This window comes from Perissodus microlepis, chromosome 23 (genome assembly GCF_051167445.1).
Source record: "Perissodus microlepis isolate ML-2025 ecotype Zambia chromosome 23, ASM5116744v1, whole genome shotgun sequence".
NCBI lineage: Eukaryota > Metazoa > Chordata > Actinopteri > Cichliformes > Cichlidae > Perissodus > Perissodus microlepis.
The window spans coordinates 31,481,736-31,502,738 of NC_140482.1; the positions used below are offsets into that span (position 1 = coordinate 31,481,736).

General features: G+C 42.4%; 1 protein-coding gene across 2 annotated transcripts in view; it reads left to right on the forward strand.

Moving 5' to 3' along the window:
• Nucleotides 1–21,003, forward strand: part of unc13a (unc-13 homolog A (C. elegans)) — a 45,126-nt gene that overhangs the window by 5,426 nt on the left and 18,697 nt on the right. The window contains exons 2-26 of one of the 2 annotated variants that reach the window (XM_084920884.1): nt 679–708; nt 801–900; nt 2,202–2,319; nt 2,552–2,675; nt 3,026–3,096; nt 3,202–3,256; nt 3,955–3,984; nt 5,493–5,688; nt 6,883–7,002; nt 8,411–9,229; nt 9,902–9,995; nt 10,915–10,961; nt 11,137–11,215; nt 14,277–14,282; nt 14,461–14,535; nt 14,635–14,854; nt 15,885–16,112; nt 16,293–16,434; nt 16,903–17,072; nt 17,204–17,319; nt 18,281–18,444; nt 18,585–18,738; nt 18,930–18,998; nt 19,310–19,399; nt 19,936–20,070. In XM_084920884.1, coding sequence (XP_084777010.1) covers nt 679–708; nt 801–900; nt 2,202–2,319; nt 2,552–2,675; nt 3,026–3,096; nt 3,202–3,256; nt 3,955–3,984; nt 5,493–5,688; nt 6,883–7,002; nt 8,411–9,229; nt 9,902–9,995; nt 10,915–10,961; nt 11,137–11,215; nt 14,277–14,282; nt 14,461–14,535; nt 14,635–14,854; nt 15,885–16,112; nt 16,293–16,434; nt 16,903–17,072; nt 17,204–17,319; nt 18,281–18,444; nt 18,585–18,738; nt 18,930–18,998; nt 19,310–19,399; nt 19,936–20,070 — 3,452 coding nt within the window. The remainder of the gene's footprint in view (nt 1–678; nt 709–800; nt 901–2,201; nt 2,320–2,551; nt 2,676–3,025; nt 3,097–3,201; nt 3,257–3,954; nt 3,985–5,492; nt 5,689–6,882; nt 7,003–8,410; nt 9,230–9,901; nt 9,996–10,914; nt 10,962–11,136; nt 11,216–14,276; nt 14,283–14,460; nt 14,536–14,634; nt 14,855–15,884; nt 16,113–16,292; nt 16,435–16,902; nt 17,073–17,203; nt 17,320–18,280; nt 18,445–18,584; nt 18,739–18,929; nt 18,999–19,309; nt 19,400–19,935; nt 20,071–21,003) is intronic. The other variant, XM_084920885.1, reaches the window with a different exon arrangement.

A 21,003-nucleotide genomic window follows, 5' to 3' on the forward strand; every position in this document is an offset into this window, starting at 1 on the left:
AATTTCCATTAGATAGATTTTAAGTAGCCTGTATTTTTTTCTTTAAACCTAACGTCAGTGAAAAGAAGCAATCATCAGGGATTAAATACCAGTCCGCTGAATATTAATACTTCACTCTTGAACATGGGGATGATGGAAATCGGCAGGGTGCAAGACTAAATGAATAATGAATAAGCTTTTGACGTCACTGTGGTTTTAAAAGTCATTTGGGTACCTCCAGTAGACCCTGCGTGGAGAAACTGGCTGTGGCACCTCAGCAGCGATTCGTCTGTTGTGTACAAGAAACCGCAGAACTGTTCAGTGTTTTATCCATCAGCCTGTGTTGACAGGCATGATGGAAAACACACGGGTATCGTTCAGGCCATCTGTCCATCCAACAAGTCACTCAGAGACCCTGACGTCTCCTGCTGAACGGATGCAGTCTTTCATATTGAGAGCCTGGCATCTGCTCAAAGAGCAAAGTTTAGTTGTAGACCCAACACTTTCTCTGTAAAATGCCAGACTACTGTCAGTCACCAAGCAACCATACTTTGATGCACATGAGCTACAGGCAGAGGCTCGCACTGCAAGCACAGGATGAAGCCTTTGAGATCCGATGATGGAATATGATCTCTTAAAAAATACACAAAAAAACCCTGACAGGCTAATTTCCTTTTTATTTTCTCAATTTGTTCACAGTGAAAAAAGGCAAGCTTGATGGACCACAAGGTGAGTTGTGTCATGGATGTACTGCGTGAAGCTGTTGATTGTAAAACACTGGGGTCATCGAGACCGATGTTTGAATCTGTTCATTTTCGCAGAGAAATTCAACACATACGTGACCCTGAAGGTGCAGAATGTTAAGAGCACAACCATCGCTGTCCGTGGCAGTCAGCCATGTTGGGAGCAGGACTTCATGTTGTGAGTGCTTCTCGTCCTGACAATGAAAAAAAAATCCAGGGAATGAAGTTGGAATAAGGCAAACTTTCCACACCTCTCCGGCATGTGGCTACTTTAGCAGCTACCAATATAGCACAGCCAAGTCTCCAACCAAGATTGTCATAAAACGAGTTTCAGCTTTAAGAAAAGAGAAGAATGCATGAAACGAGGACAGTATTGTGGCATTGATGTTTTTAACTGCCTGTTGCAATTGAGACAACCTTTTAAGAGTCAAAGCTGCATTACCTTATTAAACTATCAGCTCTATTGTTTTATTTCCATAAGACATTTTTAATGTGAACATATTCTTAATTAGTGAAACTAAACCCGTTTTCTCTGCAGCCCTGAACTGTCCTAGACATTACCTGGTGCACGTGCATGTGAGAATTCAGACATCTAATATGAAGCTGTCTTTAACCTGCGTGATGTCCAGTTTCACCCACGTGAGGAGTGAAATTGATGTTATCAGGGTGCTGTGGGAGTCAGCTGTAACATTTGTGTCGCAGTTTTTTTTGTTTCTGTTTTTTGCTGCCATTCTGCTTCCCTTCCACTCATGAGTGATGGGATGAAATAACACCTCTGCTGCTGTTTGCTCTGCTCCAGCAGATTTCACACATCTAGTCATGAAAGTTTCTCCCCATTCAATCATTATCAATCCAACAGAAAAACTCTGCTACAGTCATGGTGCTAAATTAAATGTAAGGAATATCTTTAAAGAAGGGCTTTCCTCTACTTTTCACCTTTCGGGGCCAGCACACCATCCAGCAAAGTCACCTGAAGATTTGTTCATCTCCTAAGGAAGCACTTTACGCTCATTATTAGGTTTTTTCTTCATTTAAACCTAGCTTAGGAGCATCACTGTTCAGTAACGGGAGATGCATAGTGAGCTGATAACCTGCAAGCCAGATACGTAGTTGCATTACAAATGTTAGCTGTATATGAGCTTTTGAGTTCACTGTTGTTTATCACACATAAATATAGATAGTTTCTGTCTGTGCAGTCACTTATATGTTGTCGGGAGCCTGGCTGACTGTCACCTGTGCTTTTCCATCTTCATGCTGAATGACTCATTTCCCTGAGCAGATTGAATCATGGTGCATATCCATCACCAGATTCAATTCAGCTCCTCGAGGAATAAACTGTATTTTTGCTAAAAGTCTTGTGTAAACAGCCCAAGCCTCCACTCAGGTCATGACAGTATTCTGTATTTAACTTCTTTTTTTATTCCTCCTCATTTTTCTGTTTGCTTGTCCTTTTCTTATCTCGCCATCTCTACTGAGCAGTGAAATAAACCGCCTTGATCTGGGCCTCACAGTGGAGGTGTGGAACAAGGGGCTGATCTGGGACACCATGGTGGGCACCTTATGGATCCCCCTGCGCAGCATACGGCAGTCCAATGAGGTTCACCACATTCATCTTTCTGACTCAGACCTTTGGTTTTATTGGCAATGCTTACTAGCATTTCTGAATTTAGCGTACTCAAACTCACATATTAAGCCGTAGATGAGAAGATTGATGGCACTGGTCATTTGTACGAAAACAGCAAATTAGATCCAGGGCAGAGATACCAAAATATGTATTGATCACACAGTAAGTGTTGCTGCAGTCATGTTTGTCCTTCTGTCTTTTCCAGGAGGGACCGGGTCAGTGGCTGACCCTCGACTCCAATGTGATCATGGCTGAGAATGAGATCTGTGGAACCAAAGACCCGACCTTTCATAGGCTGCTGCTCGACACACGCTTTGAGCTGCCACTAGGTTTGACATTTATCAGTGCTGTGTCAACAATAACGTTTAATTTATTTTGTATTAATTTGAATTCCTTTTTTCAAAAAATGTTACTAGTATTAGTACTGCTGCTACTTTAGGACTCTAGAGACTGTCTCATGATTCCTATTAGTACTTTTTCTAGTAGTTGCCTGATACAGTTTTATTACTACTTCTACTACTAATACAACTAGCCCTCTAATGCCAGCCCTACTCTTTGATATAACTTGAGAAAATTCACTTTAAACTTTGGCAAAACAGTATCAGCACAAAGTCTTACAGCGTAGCGCCCAATATTTCACGTGCCAAATGGAGAAACTCAAGTGTTTCTGTTTCTGCAGACATCCCAGAGGAAGAGGCCAGATACTGGGCGAAGAAACTTGAACAACTTAATGCCATGAGAGATCAAGATGTAAGAATTTTATTCTGCTGAACACTCTTTACTGTATTACCACAACTTTTTCTGCTTTGTATTGTTTCCTTATTCGTCTGTTGTTGCCGCTTTTCTTTGCCTCAGTACGCCTATCAGGAAGAGCAGGAGCGACCACTACATGCACCATCCACACAGTGCTGTGAGTGCCGCCAGCCTCCTCTTCTGCATTTACCTCCTCCTGCGCCCGATCCTGCTGTGCCCTTTTTATGCCTCCTGTGTTTCCTCTCCCCACTCCCTCTCCTCTGGCTCCTCAGCTTACTGAGAAGAGGCGTAGACAGGAGGTTGAAATAAAGCTAATAGATGAAGGAAAGGTTAGCTGGCGAGAGGAAGGAGAGCCGATGAGATTAATCACAAATGCATGCCTGCCTGAACACTAGAATGACTTACAGGTGATAGATCCGTGATGAATGTGAGATGACATACGGGGGGTGTCAGACACACTCCCACGCCTGTCCGCCTGTCTGGCAGTGGTGACACTGGGAGCAGGTGCGTAACTGTGTGGATACTATGGACCTGTGGAGAGAGGGGTTTGGTTTGCATCACGGTGCTTGTGTTTGTGCAAAGAAGATGTGTGTGTTACCTAACTGCTTCGAGGCCAGCTGCCTTAAAAAGACTTTGTGTTTTTCTCTGCTCAAACACACACACACACACACACACACACACATACATAGACAGCCACTTATAAACTCTCTCCACACATATTTACATCATAAAACAATTATTTCTGAGGGCTAGCGATCCTCCTCGTTTGTTTACCCTGGTTTTGTTGACTGCTTGTGTGTTTAATTTGTGGCCCAAACCTAATTTGGTTTTTCCGACTCCTTTATCTCTTCGCAGGTAATTGGAGTCTGTGGGGAGATCAACAAAGTAAGTTTCTTTCATGTGGTTCTGCTAACAACTTGGAGTAATTCTGTATTTATTGTCCATGTCTCACTTAATGTAATGATCTCCTTGCGTAGTATTCCTCAGAGACCATTAACTGCCAAAAAAGTATTTCTTCTCCACACATCCTCCCTGAACTTCCTCTCACCTCATACTCTTGCTTTTGCAATAATACCTCAAACTGTTAAAATGAAATTGAATGCAGCTCTAGCCAAACTCAGGATGCATACATATTTGATGAGATAAAGATGAGTTATTTTCGAGTGATTCATTATGAGACAGGAAGCACATAACCGAATAACTCCCACTTGCATCTCAGGCACTGAACTGTCTAAATCTCTGTTTCCACAAAATCTGAATCTTTTGCGAATCATTTCAACCCGCTGGTCGACCTGATCGAACATCTCACAGCTGTATGGGTTTATTAGCAGCAGGTCAGTCTTTCATGAAGACATACTGTGGATAGATTGAATCATTTAATAAAAGACTGCGTGGGGAAAAAAGTTTCACAATTTAAAAATAATTCTACAGAATCTGCAAAACAAGATCAAAAACTATGGTGGCCCTGAGAGGCCAAACGGACTGCAACTTAAGAAAACACCAGCAATAAGAAAGACGCAGCAAAAGCACCCAAACACAATGGAAATAGGAAAAATGACAATGGAAATAGGAAAAAACTGATTTCCAAAAGCACAAGGGAAGTGTTTCTGGGGAGACAATAACCCGACGGACCAAAACATGCTAAGAATTGCGTTGGGAGACAGTTAAAAGAAGTGGAGGATCTATTGGTTTTGTGAGGAAAGAAAAGATGAGAGGTAAGTGTGTTAGCCTAACTATTAGCCTAAAATGCGTCATCGGTATTATATGAATCATGATAAAACACAACTACCGTGTTTTGGGTTCCTGCAACTGGTCCGTCCGTTTATTGTCTCCACAGACACACTTCTCTTGTGCTTTTAAAAATCAGTTTTTTCCTATTTCTGTTTTGTTTTTTCCAATTTCCGTTGTCGTTTTTCCTATTATCGTTGTGTTTTGTGTGCTTTTGCAGCGTTTTTCTTATTGCTGGTGTTTTCTTAAATTGCAGTCCGTTTGACCTCTCAGGGCCACCGTAAAAAACACTTTTCTCTGTTTCCTGTAAAAACGTGTCTTGTTATTCTTTTATTCTAGCCTAACAATCTTTAAGTGTTTGTAGGTAAATACAGTTACATTTTAATTTAAATTAAAATAGATTAAAACTCCATTTAATTATAGGGGAATTACATAGTCACAGGCCTACAGATGTTTTCCCCCTGATTTTTAGGCTCTCATTTAGGATTGAATGAGAAGAAAAAAAACTGGATTCTGAGCAGAGACTTCAACTATCTGAAAAGAAACAAGACCACCCCCCTTCTCTACGCCCCAGCTTTCATTACACACTCAGTGTACTCAATGGTCGTCATCTTTTTGTCTCGCCAACCTCACTTTGCTCCGTCTCCCGCTGTTTTGGTGAACAGACGAGGACCCAGACAGCGCAGTGGATGACAGGGACAGCGACTACCGCAGTGAGACCAGTAACAGCATCCCACCTCCTTACTACACCACCTCCCAGCCCAATGCTTCCATGCACCAGTATCCCATGAGGCACCAGCACTACAGACACTCCTACACTGACGACATCAATGAGCTGGACTATGATCACAGAGCTATGAGGTAACAGGCGTACTACTACTGAGACTGAAGAACAGGGTTTTATTTTTCCTATGTGCACCTTAAAGTTTACATGCAACATAGAGAGAGGATTTTTTTGGTCACACAAAAGATCTAAATGTTTTAACGTTGTGAATTTAACATCACGCTGCTCGTAAACGGAGCACTCCTCCCCGTCTAGCTCATAGCCATGAGACAAGTGAGCCCCAGCGGCCTTGTTTTGTTGCACTGTGTTGTACATAGTAACATGTCCCACTGTGCTCTCCTTCTCTAGAGAATAACCCTGGCTTCAGTGTATACAAGCATGCTGGGGTGCAGAGTTCTTGTATACAGGTTTTGTATGAAGCGGGCCTTTGTGGTTATCTTTCACGTGCGAATGCGTGTGCGCGTGCTTGCATCTGTGTGTGCACGTCGAGTGTGTGAGCATCAGAAACCCCTTGTGATTTCTGAACATAATGGTTGTCACTTTAGACATGTATATATGAAAGCAGGAGAGGCTCTAAACTCATGCATTTCTCAGAAAAGCTTAAATTGAAAGTTTGACCATTTGCTTTGTCAAGGCTGAGATGGATATAATAAATCTCAGCGTCAGTGAGACGTCTTTGTGCAGAAGCTTAATGGACAGGTTCATATTTTCAGCAGGTTGTACTTGCTGTTATTGTTTCTCCTTTTTATACTCGCTGTAAAGAGAGCCCTTCCCCATCCACTTCCAGTGTAAATGATGAGTGAAATCCATATTCCTTGTCCCGTACAAATGTATTCATCTGAAGTTAATATGAGTTTTCGGTAATCTGATTTAGACGAGCAAAGAGGCCGTGTTCAAAAGATATTTGCTTATTAGTGCAAAATTCCCTAGAAGATGAAATTTCCCACTGAAATGACGGGAATATCTGCATTTGGTTTAAATGACCTCAGCCTCATATTAACTCCAAATTAAGATTGAGCCAGGACTGCTGTGGATCACTTAGGAATAGATATTAAACGCTGGCGGGAAGAATAACAGCAAGTGAAATTTTCATGTTCATGTGGACGCCTGACTGATGTTTTAAGACAACTTTGTGAAGCTATCGTTAAGCAGGCGGCACAGAGGCTCAGTTTGAGTTATAGCTGTATTTCCAATATTTGCACTGAGCTCTACTGATGCTCCTCTCCCACCTCTCCCCTCCTCCCCACCTCCTCCCCTGCTCCTCTTACCAGACGCTATGATAGTTTAGACTCGGCCACCAACGGGCGCAGTGATATCGACTCAGGCTCAGGGTCGAGCCGGCGCACCAGTCGTCAGTATTCTCTAGACAGTAGGCACTCGCTGTCCGATAGGTGGGTCTCTGTACCTCGTCTCTAACTTCTCCTCTTCCTCTTCTTCTTCCTTCTGCTCCAGCCTGTGACTCCGTCTCGCTGTGACGTCAGTGGTGGACTTGTCCCGTCCTCCTCGCTCGCTGTGCTTGCATGCATGCGCTCTTACCCTATCTTTGTATATGTATATTCTGTATATTTTAGAGGAAACTACCGAACCTGCATCTATCCTTACTGTGTTCCTGTGAAGAATCACAAACGATCACACTTGTCCCCTCAATCTTTAGAAGTTCTGTGCTGTGTCGTCTTTACATGTGTGGGTGAGCGATCGGCGGGATGCGTGTGTGGTGTTTCGTAACAGTCGGAGACAGAGAGGTTAATTGTCGGTTGGAGTTTGTAGAACTGCCCGTGTGAGTCTGTGTGAGCGTGCCCATCTGTTTTCATGACAGCTTGTTATTACAGCTTCACCCTGTATGTGAGACTTTAAGAAGGGCCCTGTCTTATTTAGGGTGTCCCATACTTGGTAATTATACACATTTAATTTCCACTTGTGAGACAGCAGGAGCCCGTCAGCCCAATAATGTGGCCGAGCAGAGAGGCCGAGACAGATTGCGTTCTTTTTCATCTTCATTTCATCATGTTTTGTTTTACATTCTTTGTGAAGAAAGAGGGCAGACATGTGTTTAGACTCACAAATTATGCAAGCATTTGTCACTGTCTGTGTTAGTCTTTGAGACGGAAGAGAGAGAGAGATTGCAGGATAGGTTATGAATAGGAAAAATGGGGGTTGTTGTGATTGAGTATTTATTTGTCCATTCAGCCATACTTTTGTGTCCTTTACTGGTCGTGCACTATGCATTATTAAACCAGCAGGACTGTAATCAATAGAGCCGAAAACAATAAAGCCGGTGTTTGTGTGCGTCTGTCAGAGTGTGTTTAAGGAAATAATCTTTCTATGTGTCTCATATCTCTCGCTGATTCAGTCTAATGGCTTCATTTATCATTGGGAATTTATCTGCTTTTTTCCACCAGTCTGCTAAATTATCCTCAACCTCGTCAGGTTAACTTCTTTTGTTTTAAATTAAACAATTTAAATGTTTACTTTATGAAAAATGCATCGTTGTGTTTCTGCAATCTAGTGTGCTTTTGTATGCCGTGTGATTCTGTACAAATTTGTGTTTGAACTAACAATCATAGTAAGCATTCCTGTTACTAAACAGATGAGTCCCCTTGTAGTTGCATCACTAGTCCAAAGCCCATTCTGGGTTTGATTTAAAGTCACTCCTCTTCTCCTGGTGGTTAGCTCTCTCCCTTTCCGGTCCCAACACAAGCTCCTTTAGTATCTCTGTGACACCCAAACGTGGAAATAGATATAGTTTACTTAATAACCAAAGGCTTATCTAACACGTGTTTTCGTTTCCCCTGCCTTCAGTCCCACAGACAGTCGTTACGCTTCGTCGGGCGAGTTGAGTCGAGGCAGCTCGCAGCTCAGCGAGGAGTTCGTTCCCGAGGACGGTGAAAGCTTGAGAGGTTCGGAATTCTACGATGAGAACGACTCCTATCATTCCTGCCACTCTTCGGTCAGCTACGGCAAGGAAGATTCCCCAGGTTGGGATGGTGAGGATCACCAAGGCATCTACAGCGATGAGGGAGGCTACCTCAAAGATGGAGGGGAGGAGGGGGCTCTGTATGACGAAGAAGAGGGAGACATGTATGGGGAGGAGGGAGATTACAACTATGAGGAGGAGGAGGAGATGTCATATAAGGAAGATGAAGAAATGTATCCACTGGATGGCACACTGAGTGAAGACCAGGAGCCTCCCTATACCCCCACACCCACAAGCACTGCCCCCACCTTGATGCCCCCTTCTGATGGTCTTTCCTCCACCAGGCCGCCGTTGGAGAAGCAGACGTCACTGCATCAGCAGCGACTTGCCCAGGATCGGCCTCAGTCTCCCAGCACGGCTGCTGGCTTACCTCCGGTCTCACAGGACAGCACAATGGCCCCTTCTCTTGCAGATTCCACCAAGCCTCCCTTTGCACCCACACAGCAGGATCTCTTTGGCACAACTACAACTACACCCACCCCCACAACTACATCACAGGTTCCAGCTCCAGACAGCAAGCCTCTGGAGCCTGAGCCCAAATCTGAAGTGCCAAAGGAGGAACCTCAGCCCCCCGAGCTTCCTCCGGCAACAGAGAGTGTCCCTCTGGCTCTTGAACAGAAGAAAGAGGAGCCTCCTGTTGCAAGGTGAAGTTCCATATTGTTATAAAGGGAAAATGTCAAAATTACATATGTAGTTATGTATAGATGTACTTCAAGTTGCTATGACCTACACATGAAAACACCAGTAAAGGGACAAGGACGGTAAAGAATCTCAGCCTGTCCAGATAAAGCAGCGTGATTTTAATAAAACAGCCAATGAAGATCTAATGTGTGTTGTAGTACAGTCGAGAGGTCACTACTCTTTACTGACACCAACTCAGTATGTGTGGTCTCAGCTCCAAAGACACTTCCCTTTACATCCAATGTCATTAAAATTACCTACCAGCAAGTATTAGCCTAAACAACACCTGCACAAAATAATTAATTTTAAAGTTAACACTAACCAACCACTTACTGTATGGAGATAAAATCACTTAAATAATGTATTCACATACCAAGAAAAGCGTATTTTTAGAGAGACACACACTTTTATTCACAGACAAAAATAATAATAATAATTTTGTATTAAAGCCTATATACCCATCAACATGCTTGTGGTTGATTGGTCGTCTCTGAGACCAGTTTTACCATATACATTTCACCTTGAAAATCAATGTTTTTTACGTGATTCATTTTAGCATCTTTGCTACTACGTTACATATCGCTGTGTATATAATAGTTCTGAAAGCTAAACTTCTTCCTCAAACCATATTTCAGCTTCCCAAAAAGAGAAATCATGGAGCCCGGTCCTGCCAGAGCTAAAGCCAACTGGCTTCGACTTTTCAGCAGAGTACGACTACAACTACAAGAGGTACTGCCAGGATGTGTCTGTGTGTGTTCAGTTTATTTGTATGGTCCTCTTGCTTGCAGTCACTGTCAGGTGAATCCCTTCATTGGCAGGAACGGATCTTAGAGTGCGGTTCTGTTGCTGCTCTGCTGATTGCCTTGTTGCATCAATCCCTGCATGTCCTGTTCTTACTCTGTATTTTTCCAGCTTTCGTTGACTAGTCTGTCATTTTTCCCAGTTTTTGGTCGCAGCTGTGGATTATATTGTCTTGTGTTTGATAGTTTCTGTTTACCCCCTGTATTGTTTTTGCCATTTCATTATTTTCTTTTCAGTTGTTTGCCATCCTCGTAGCGAATGCATGTAGTCCATTCTGATTACCCATGGCAGGAGCTGGCTCTCAGGTGGGTGTGCCCTGTAGTGTGTTAATAAATCTAATTTGTATCGTATGTATCTGTATGGCTCACAGATATTTATGATGAGCGCAAGACGCACATAGGAAGCTGTTGCAAGTCTGTTAAGCGTCCTTTCCAAAGCCTGGTGTTTGTATCAATCAGGGCTATTTCTGTGTATAGTGTGACGTTAGTATCAGTGCCGCATGTCATTGTTTGAAGAGGCAAGCGGACAAAGAACATGTCTTTCAATAATGGAGCAGATAGAATTAGAGAAATGATTACACGGATAGCCATCTGGCTGTAATCTTCTTCCACAAACACAGAACTCACTGCTGATGTCAATAATCCCCACACTCACTAAGAAATACACACAGTGTAGTTTTTTTCACTCTGTTGTAAATCATGACTTTGAGAACACCTGCAGTCATTGTGGTGACAGCTCACGTTTGAGCGAACTACAAACTACAATTGGAACTACAGCGTTGTAGTTTTCTGGAAGGCTGCCTTTTCCCGCTTTTTCCATCTCATCTTTTCCTTCTCTTTCTCCACAGGCCCGAGGAGAAAGTGTTGGCATTGCCTCTCTGCTTTTGTCAGCAGGGTAAGTAACCACGAGGCTGACACCGCGCCAGCTATTGAAAATCTATAACTTACCGACCAAAAAGAAAGACCAGTGTCTCAGTGCATTTATTTTGTAACTTATTCACAGTGAAGGTTCTAGCTGCCAGCTGTTAGCTGAAAATATAGCCGATGTTTAAAGTATGTTTTCTCTCCAGGATGGGTGGTGCTCTGTATAGTATTGACAGCATGCCAGACCTCAGGAAGAGAAAAGCAATGCCTCTGGTCAGCGATCTGGTGAGTTTCTGCACTAATCTCTTTACGTTCCCGTGACTGTCTCACATTTCCCAGATCCATCTCACTTGGCTCAGCAGTCCGTACTCTCATCCTTAAATGTTACTCCTGTTTTCTATCTGATTCTCTACTATGTTTATTTTCATGATCTTTTCTAATATTCTACTATTTTTACTCCTGTTGTTCTCTGTCCTTTACTCCACTGCATCCATGCTGTTAAAGAAAATGCATTGCCCTGCTGTTAAAGTCTGACAGGGCATGAAGCAAGGCAGAGAGGCCAGCGGCAGAGGCCAGAGGTTTTCTCTGACTGACGCTGATGTCTGCTACATGCTGTCATATAACAGACCTTTATTACCCCACCATGCCATGATCCCTATGCCTTTTTGACACTATCTCATTACCAACACAACTCTAACAGACATTAATCTTTTGCAGACTTCTATTGTCACTTTTCTTAGAATGTAGACAGACGCACTCTGTATCTCCGTGTCATTCTAAGGAATGTGCGAATAAAAGAAAACCACAAGCGTATTCAGGTTTTGAGAGCACATTGGTTGTCACAGTTTGGTTTTTTTATCATTTAATTATTATCACTCGCTTAATCCTAATTCACACAGAGCTAAAGACCAATCGGTGACTATCTGGCAGTGTTGGGAAGGTTACTTTTAAATCCACTACAGATTACAAAATGTATTTTGTAACGTATTCCGTTACGTTACTCAATGAGAGTAACGTATTCTGAATACGTTGGATTACTTGATATATTATCATGCTTTTTACAACTACATGAATGTACTATTGCTGTGTGATTTATTACTTTTACTGAAGGTTATTCGCCATACCAATACCAACTAGATTTTTAAATCTTAATATAAAACGAGTAACAGTAGGATGGACATTAGGTAAAGCTGCACTTTTTGCAGCGATCTCGTATAGAAAACTATTCCACGCGTATATAAAACAGGTCCGCGGCTCTGAACCGTATTAAAGGGACCTCTGGCTAATACGTCGGGTTCGTGTCGGGCTCGTAGCCAAAAACAAGCTTTACTTTGTTGTCTCGGTCAACTTTGCTAAAAGCACGAACACAGTGTAGAGTCGAGTCTTAATAGCTTATTTACAACTGGGCCCATGAGGCTACATTCTTTAGGGCTATGCCTGTAACACTCTGCCTATTGCCTTCATATTAAATCATTTTTTGAACAATAATTTTTAAAAATATTTCGTCACGTCATTATGTGGGCCGCAAATAGAGGTGACATGGGCCGCGAGATTGAGACCCAGGAATTAGAGCCTATTAATGCGTGTTTTGTTTGAGTTTTCGCCAGCGTGGAATTACCAAAAATAGAGAGGGGACAGCCTAACACAGGGGTAGGGAAAGTTAGACCTCGAGAGCCGGTGTCCTGCAGGTTTTAGATGTCTCCTTGATCCAACACAGCTGATCTAAATGGCTAAATTAGCTCCTCAGCATGTCTTGATGTTCTCCAGAGGCCTGGTAATGAACTAATCATTTGATTCAGGTGTGGTGACCCAGGGTGAGATCTAAAACCTGCAGGACACCGGCTCTCGAGGACTAACGTTCCCTATCCCTGGCCTAACATATGAAACAGGAAAAGACCGCCGTGTAATCCAAAGTAACTGTATTCTGAATACCACCTTTTTAAACGGTAACAGTAACGGAATACAGTTACTCGTATTTTGTATTTTAAATACGTAACGCCGGTACATGTATTCCGCTACTCCCCAACACTTCTATCTGGTAACCACGTGTAACCAAGTGTTTGCTGGAGGTTGCTTCCTGGCACCGGAGGAAAATGGTTGCATAGAGGGTGCTGCACCAAAAACCTCCCTCTGACTGCCACAGTCGGCAGTGGGTTGCATCAAAGATGCTGACTTGTCTGCAAATACTTGGCAACTACCAGCTGGGCAGTGTTAAAATTGCCCAGCTAGGGTGATGCTAGCTCGAAACAGAAAGCATTCGCCTTAAAATTTCTGCCTCAGTGCTGCAGTCACATTTCAAAAGGCACAACTTTCACGTTAAAAGTAAGCGGGTGACCGCAGTAATCTGTTAGCAATCATAAGCATGGTCAGAGACATTGGGATCAGTTTAAGCGATTCAGCATCGATAAACAACATAAGTTACATAATGCACATGGTACATGCACAGCTATAGTTACAACTTAATACCATATTACCAAATAAAAGCATCATAAAGCAACGTTGAAATGTGTCTGAAAAACTGATCCTGCTGTTCTTAAATAAACCAGCTTAACTTTGCTTGTCATAAAGACTAAAAGTTAAGGCCTGACTAACCCTGTTAGTAGTTTCAACTGGTGGTTTCACACTTTGGTTTGACAACTTAAGCATAACATGCTATTGATAGCTGTAGATCTGCTGGTTTGTCACCTCTTGACAGATCCATGCTAGCTGCTGTCTATAGCTTTTGTTTTCACAGCACGAGTGGTTACGTCTTCTCATCTAACTCACAGCAGGAAAGCCAATAAGCATATTTAGCATATGATATGTCAAATTGTTGCTTTGATGCCAAATCACATTGTGCACTGGGAGCCGAAATAATGCCGACTCTTAAATCAGCTGCCAGTCAAAGCTCAGTGCCACGCTCATAAACACCCACCATGCACTGACAGGCAGGTGCACCTCTTTCATCACTCTCATTTACACACACACACACACACACACACACACACACACACACACACACACACACACACACACACACACACACACACACACACACAAACAACTTGTCAGACTGTCTGCTATTGATTTATCACAGTGGAACACTGCCTGAATGAGCAGTAACTAGTATTTCATTCAGAAATCTAATATTCAGGTGGAAATGCAGCAGAGATTTTCTGAAAAATCCCAGTCTCCCTTGATTCCCTAATCGCTTCATTGTTGCTTTTTCACAAAACTACCACATATGCATAAAAAGTGCATCCATTTCTCAGTCATTCTTGCAATTTTAATTCTCTGTGTAATCCTCTGTTGCCTTTTTCTGATACATTTCTACCTTTTTTCTCCCAACTTCACGTCACTGCTACAGGCTATGGTGAGTAGCGCACCTTTTGTTTATGAAATGTCTGCAGTTGGTTATGAAGATATACTCGTTTTCTGGTACCGACCAAAGTGGTCACTCCAAACAAAAATATGCAGCTGTAATCTCCTACTCTGAGATTTATCACGATTAAAGAAGATATTATACTGACCACCCTTCTTCCATCACACAGTCTTTGGTCCAGAACTCCAGGAAGGCGGGCATCACCTCAGCCCTGACATCAAGTACCCTACATAATGAAGAACTGGTCAGTCCACATTTATATTCTTTAATTAAATTATTTCAAATTCTGCATGTAAGCTTTAACTCTGCTGACCCTGGGCTTATCTTTCCTACAACCTTGTAGAAGAGTCATGTCTATAAGAAGACCCTCCAGGCCCTCATATATCCTATTTCCTGCACCACCCCACACAACTTTGAGGTGTGGACAGCCACCACACCCACGTACTGCTATGAATGTGAGGGACTCCTCTGGGGTATTGCTCGCCAGGGCATGCGCTGTACTGAGTGTGGGGTGAAATGCCACGAGAAGTGCCAGGATCTACTCAACGCCGACTGTCTGCAAAGTAAGATGAACGCCGGGAGGCATCACTCCATTTCAGCCCCCAAAGCATTAATGAAGTGAAGTGACTAGTTTACAAACGTGACAATGAAATCTAAATTTAGCAGCCCATATGTGCAGCGGGTAAACACTCCCAGTCACTGCTGGTGCAAAAAGACGGTGTAAATTCAGATAAATACAACCAGTAACTCCGGCTGGCTTTTAGAAATTATCATTTTTAATCGTTTCACTTTTTTTAAAGACATTATATTTATAAGTTTTTTAATACTGGCAGGTTATCTTTTTTTCACTGGCCTTCCATCAGAGACCTGATACTAACTTCAGCTATCAGTGAACAAAAAGGCTCAGATCAATTAGATGTTCAGCTGAATTTAGAAGAGGTAGAGTGGGTAATCCACTGTCTGGGAGGGCCACTGTTTGATTCCTTGGCTCTGAAGCGTCTTAACTAATTGCCCATATTGTCATAAATGCATCTGTCAGTGATATATGAAGTGTGTGAATGTGGTTTTAATGATTACAGACATGAGAGTGAGAAAGGATCGCAGAAAATACCCTTTTGCTGAGTTTCCGTTTTAGACTTTTTGCGGTGTCAGTTCTTTTTATTTATTTTTATTAATAATAGAAAACGATGTAGTCCATTTATTTCCTCTCCTGTCTATTTGTCAGTGCCAAGCACAGAGCCTTCCTCCCTCCTCCTTCTCTTCTTACTCCTACATTCCTATTTTCGTTGTTTTCATGAGAGGATATTACAAACCATTTGTCTTTTCTTGTCATCCGCCTCGCTCTCTTTCCATCTTTTTCACTCAGCATTTTATAGCTCTGCAAAAGCATCCTCTTATATTTCATGAAATACACCAAAGTTGTTATTACAGTGTTATGGTATTCGTTTGAAACGATCTGAAAAATTGTAGAAATTTATCCACCATGATTTCAGGATCAGTAAGCGTGAGCTCACCTCTCATCTCACATGGCACCTTTTTCCATTTTTGTTTACAAATCTGATTCTTTTACTTCTCAATTTTCTTGCCAACCAGGAGCGGCAGAGAAGAGCTCCAAGCACGGCGCCGAGGACCGAACTCAAAATATCATCATGGTTCTTAAGGATCGCATGAAGATCCGTGAGAGGAACAAACCAGAGATCTTTGAACTCATTCAGGAAGTGTTCACCGTCCCCAAGTCCACACATGTCACCCAGATGAAGCAGATCAAACAGAGCGTGCTCGATGGCACCTCTAAATGGTCGGCCAAGATCAGCATCACAGGTTTGTGTCTATAAAAAGAGACAAGCTGCTGTTTGTATGCAGTGAACACAGGTGGCGTCTATGGGGCAGTAGCTCAGAAGGTCAGATGAATTAAGAGGCATCTGTTTCCATCCAAACGCACACACACGTATACATAAACCCACTGGCCTTACCAGCTTGGCTTTTTTTCCTTCTTCCTAGTGTTGTGTGCCCAGGGTCTACAAGCTAAGGATAAAACTGGTTCCAGTGATCCGTATGTAACCGTCCAGGTTGGAAAGACGAAAAAGAGGACCAAGACCATCTATGGCAACCTCAACCCTGTCTGGGAGGAGACATTTAATTTGTGAGTCATTGGCTTTTTTGTATGGTTACTGTTAATTAACCTCCTAAGACCCGAACTCTTTTAATTTCTCTTTGCTGTTTGGGCTGATTGGGACCTGATGACTGTAAAAACAAAGAATTCGGTGATTTTTTTTTTACTTGATTTCTGAGAAAAATAAGATCCACATATGAAGACATTAGTTTTAAATTTCGATAGAGCAGTGGCAGTATAATGTCCTCGTAAGTGGATATCAGGCTCTTGTAGAGCAAAATTTAGTATTTTGGTCTAGACAACCCAAAATGTGATGTCCACATATGTGAACGCCAGATCCTAGGAGGTTAAATAAACAAGGTTTATTTTTAAGGCTAGTGATTTCTGTTTACGCTTGAAGAATATGATACGTACGAGTCACCCTAGTAATCTGCCCTTCTTGTCTAACTGCCAGTATACCTAGTATATTTGGCTCACTCTCCGGTTTGGTCTTTGCAGTGAATGTCACAACTCTTCAGACCGCATCAAGGTGCGAGTGTGGGATGAAGATGATGACATTAAGTCTCGTGTGAAGCAGAAGTTCAAACGAGAGTCCGACGACTTCCTCGGTCAAACCATCATCGAGGTCCGCACTCTGAGCGGAGAGATGGACGTCTGGTATAATCTGGGTCAGTTGAATTGGCACGACTCCTCTTTCTCCGTACACTGCCCCGTTTAATATACTGGATCTCATCACCCATCATTTTTTTCCAAAGCAGACCTGGTGACTGTGTTTCTGTGTGTTTTGCGCTCTTCACAGACAAACGTACTGACAAATCCGCTGTGTCTGGGGCCATCCGCATGCACATAAGTGTAGAGATCAAAGGCGAGGAAACGGTTGCTCCGTATCACGTTCAGTACACCTGTCTGCACGAGGTAAACTCGCTTTTTATCTGTGAGTGAACATGCATTTAAAGAGGGTGAATGCTTCTCAACCGCTTTGTTTTTATAAGGGTGCATTTTGTCAGATTATCCTTTGTCCGACGTTTGTGCATCTTAGACAAATATAGTTTTTTTCCACATAACGGGCTGCCTAAAAATGTCAACTAATTTTAGCAGGTAAGGCATGACATTCACACTGAAAAAGACTGTTTTCTGCACATAGTCGTGTCTGCGGTGTAAAGAGACAGACTGCAGCAGTCGTTTAAATGCGAGTCAAAATGAACCGCTTCTCTTTATTTGCTATGTGCTGACTGAAACCGTTACGCTTGGTTTACAGGAATCTTTGACAAACAAAATTAGCTTTTGTTATAAGTGTGTAATATTGTTTTTGCGGCCTGCGTTTATGAATATGTGTGTGTGAAGCTGCCTTAAATGAGCCAAGCTAAACTAGTTAATTTGCTTGACTGATGTTCACTTTAATAACTGACCCATTAAACTTGAGTTAGTACTCTGGAAAGATAAAGATAGAGGCATCACACACATGTTTCTGCTCTGGGTTCGTGCAGAAAATTCTGCTGATTGATTGTAGACCAGTCCCAACTTTGTATGGAGTCATTACTCAGTCCATTACTCACAGCACATTAGCTGACCTTAACTGACAAATGGGCACTGTTACTGCCTCTCAAGTGCCCATAAACCCACTCAGAATATTTTACAGTGGTGTAAGGTTTTATGGATGAGACAGCACCTTGTGTTGGCCTCATAATGTGGGTTTATGGCTCTTTATGCAGCAGAGCCAACAGACACAACAGCTTGTGAGGTTATAGCGCGCTCTGTCTTAATGGCTTGAACTGTTTACAAATAAGTGATAACTGTTTGAATAACCATTTGAATTTTTTCAAGCCTTTTTTCTCTTTTATTTCACTCACGCCGCCTTCCGCTTTCTTTTCCTTAGAATCTCTTCCATTATGTGACGGACATCCAGAATAATGGTGTGGTGAAGATTCCTGACGCCAAAGGGGATGATGCATGGAAAGTGTACTTTGAGGAAACTCCCCAGGAAATCGTAGATGAGTTTGCCATGCGTTATGGAGTCGAGTCCATCTACCAGGCTATGACGTAGGTTCCCGGCTGACTGCCCGACTCCAGAACGTCACCGTTTATAAGAAAGACCCATGTGTTCAGGCGCATCGTAGATTGTTTAGATAAAAAACAAACAAACAATATCTAACATTTGCCTGTCCTCCTCTCATTTGCAGCCATTTTGCCTGCTTGTCATCTAAGTACATGTGCCCAGGTGTGCCTGCAGTGATGAGTACCCTGCTGGCAAACATCAATGCCTACTACGCCCACACCACCCAGGCAACCAACAATGTCTCTGCCTCTGACCGCTTTGCTGCTTCTAATTTTGGGGTGAGTCAACATTTAGCTGGATCGATAAAGTTAGATGTCATACTTTTATTAATTAAATAGTATTATATACTAATTTTCCCCTAACTATCGCAATGGCATAGTTTCTCTGTTATTTCCCTTTGTCGTGTCCTCTTTATCTTCATTATGTTTAATCACAGAACCTATCAGCGCGTTTCTTTTATTACCCACAGAAAGAGCGATTTGTCAAGCTCCTCGATCAGCTTCATAACTCTCTGAGGATCGACCTGTCCATGTACCGGGTAAGTTACTCTTATATAATTTCTTCTGGCTTATAACTAATGATTCTCTGCGTCCCTGCACGTCTCTCTTTATCAGAAGCAATTTGAGGAGGCAAATGTGTTAATTAGATTGACAGCTCATCGGAAACGTGCACGGACACGTTCGGGAAACCATGTACGCCCACACAGTCAGAACAGGGCTTACTGCCAGTGAAGATTGACCATGCTGGATCGTGCCCACAGATGCAAAAAAACTGGACAAGCACAGATGTGAATTCATGTACTGTGGCTCGCCGTTTCTGATTTCTTTCCTTTTTTTGGCCCGATTGCAGAACAACTTCCCGGCCAGCAGTCCTGAGAGACTGCAGGACCTCAAGTCCACAGTGGATCTGCTCACCAGTATAACCTTCTTCAGAATGAAGGTATAGTCTCTTTCTCTTCCACCATTTTTCCAGTCTTTTTTCTTTCAGTGAACACAGCCATTAGACTGCCATCTTATTCACTGTATTGAAACGTTAGATTTATCAACCTTAAAAATCAACAACTTCCAAAAAGATTTGACTCAGAAGAAAAGCAACACAATATTTTGATCCTAAAGCTTGGTGCTGAGTTGGATTTAAGGCTTTTCTTCAGAAGCAGAAATGGAGAGAATTCTGCAAACCAACTCGGCTTTCTTCACATCGTCTATTTAAGCTGCAGAATATCCCATTTTTCCCCCTGATGTGTCAGTGCTGCTGCCCTGCATCACTGCCTGATCTTTTAACTCTCCCACCTCCCACATGAAGGCTCCAGGGAGATTTTTATTTTCACTACTCCAGTCTTCTATGTTGCATACTTGGGAGAGCACTGTTGCCAAACTTTAACTATATTCTGCAACTGTAATAAATTCATCATTTCAAATGTGAGCTCAAATGAATGATCCAGTCACTGCATGTCTGATTTATGTGCCTGCGTTTAGGTCCAAGAGCTCCAGTCACCACCCAGAGCCAGTCAGGTAGTGAAGGACTGTGTCAAAGCCTGTCTCAACTCCACCTATGAATACATCTTTAATAACTGCCATGAGCTCTACAGTCGCGAGTATCAGGCAGACCCGGTAAGAAGCAGCAGTGATGGGCTGAATGTCTGCGTGTGTGTGTCAGTGAATGTTTTTCTTTTTCCATCTTTTTCAAAAAAAATCAACTTTGAATTGATGTTTTTTGGCATAAACATAATAAAGTACAAAAAAGTAAAGCCTTGTTAGCACACCATGCATGCGTACATGTACTGGACTTCAGAACATACAGAATCAAACAGTTAGAAAAGTGCAGATGTTCAGGTGTGATGGTGATGGTATCTGCATATGTTCATTTTTTATTTACTTAAAGGTACATCAACAGTCTTTGAGTTTAATCTTTGTTAAAAATTGTCGTTGTTACATCTGCTTGCAGCAAATTATAGAAAAAAAAAGTGCTGAATTATGATTTGTTTATTTGGTTTATTTGTTTAGTCCATATTTTCCTTGGTTCATGTTTGGTTTTGGACAAACTTGATCTGTTTTTAGTTGATATCGTTCTGAGCTTCTGGTTGTTACCAAGCAAAACAAATAAACTTGGTATATTTCATTCAGTGGCAAAAGGCATTGAAGTTTACTTTGGAATTTTTGCTGTAGATTTCCCGTGACTGATTCTGTCCGGTTCAGTTTCCCTTAAGCAAAATGCCGGGAATAATGACAGCCCAACCACAATCTCAGCGCCTTCACACCTGCACCATTAAGTCTGCTTAAATTGAATTCTGGTTCATTTTCCATCTTGGTGCGGTTCGCTTCTGCAGACACGAGCAGGGTAATTGCACTTGCAGTGAATCTACCACAGACGCATTCGAGGAGGCGGTCTCGATCCAGTTCCAAATGAGCTTCAGACTGATTCGTTTATGGTGGGAACATGATCTGACCCAACCACTGAATGTATGCTGGGCGTTTGCCTTCTGATAGCCAGGCATGCTTTGCTTCCTGGGATGTGGCAGAGTACCATAAGCCTGCAGAGTACAC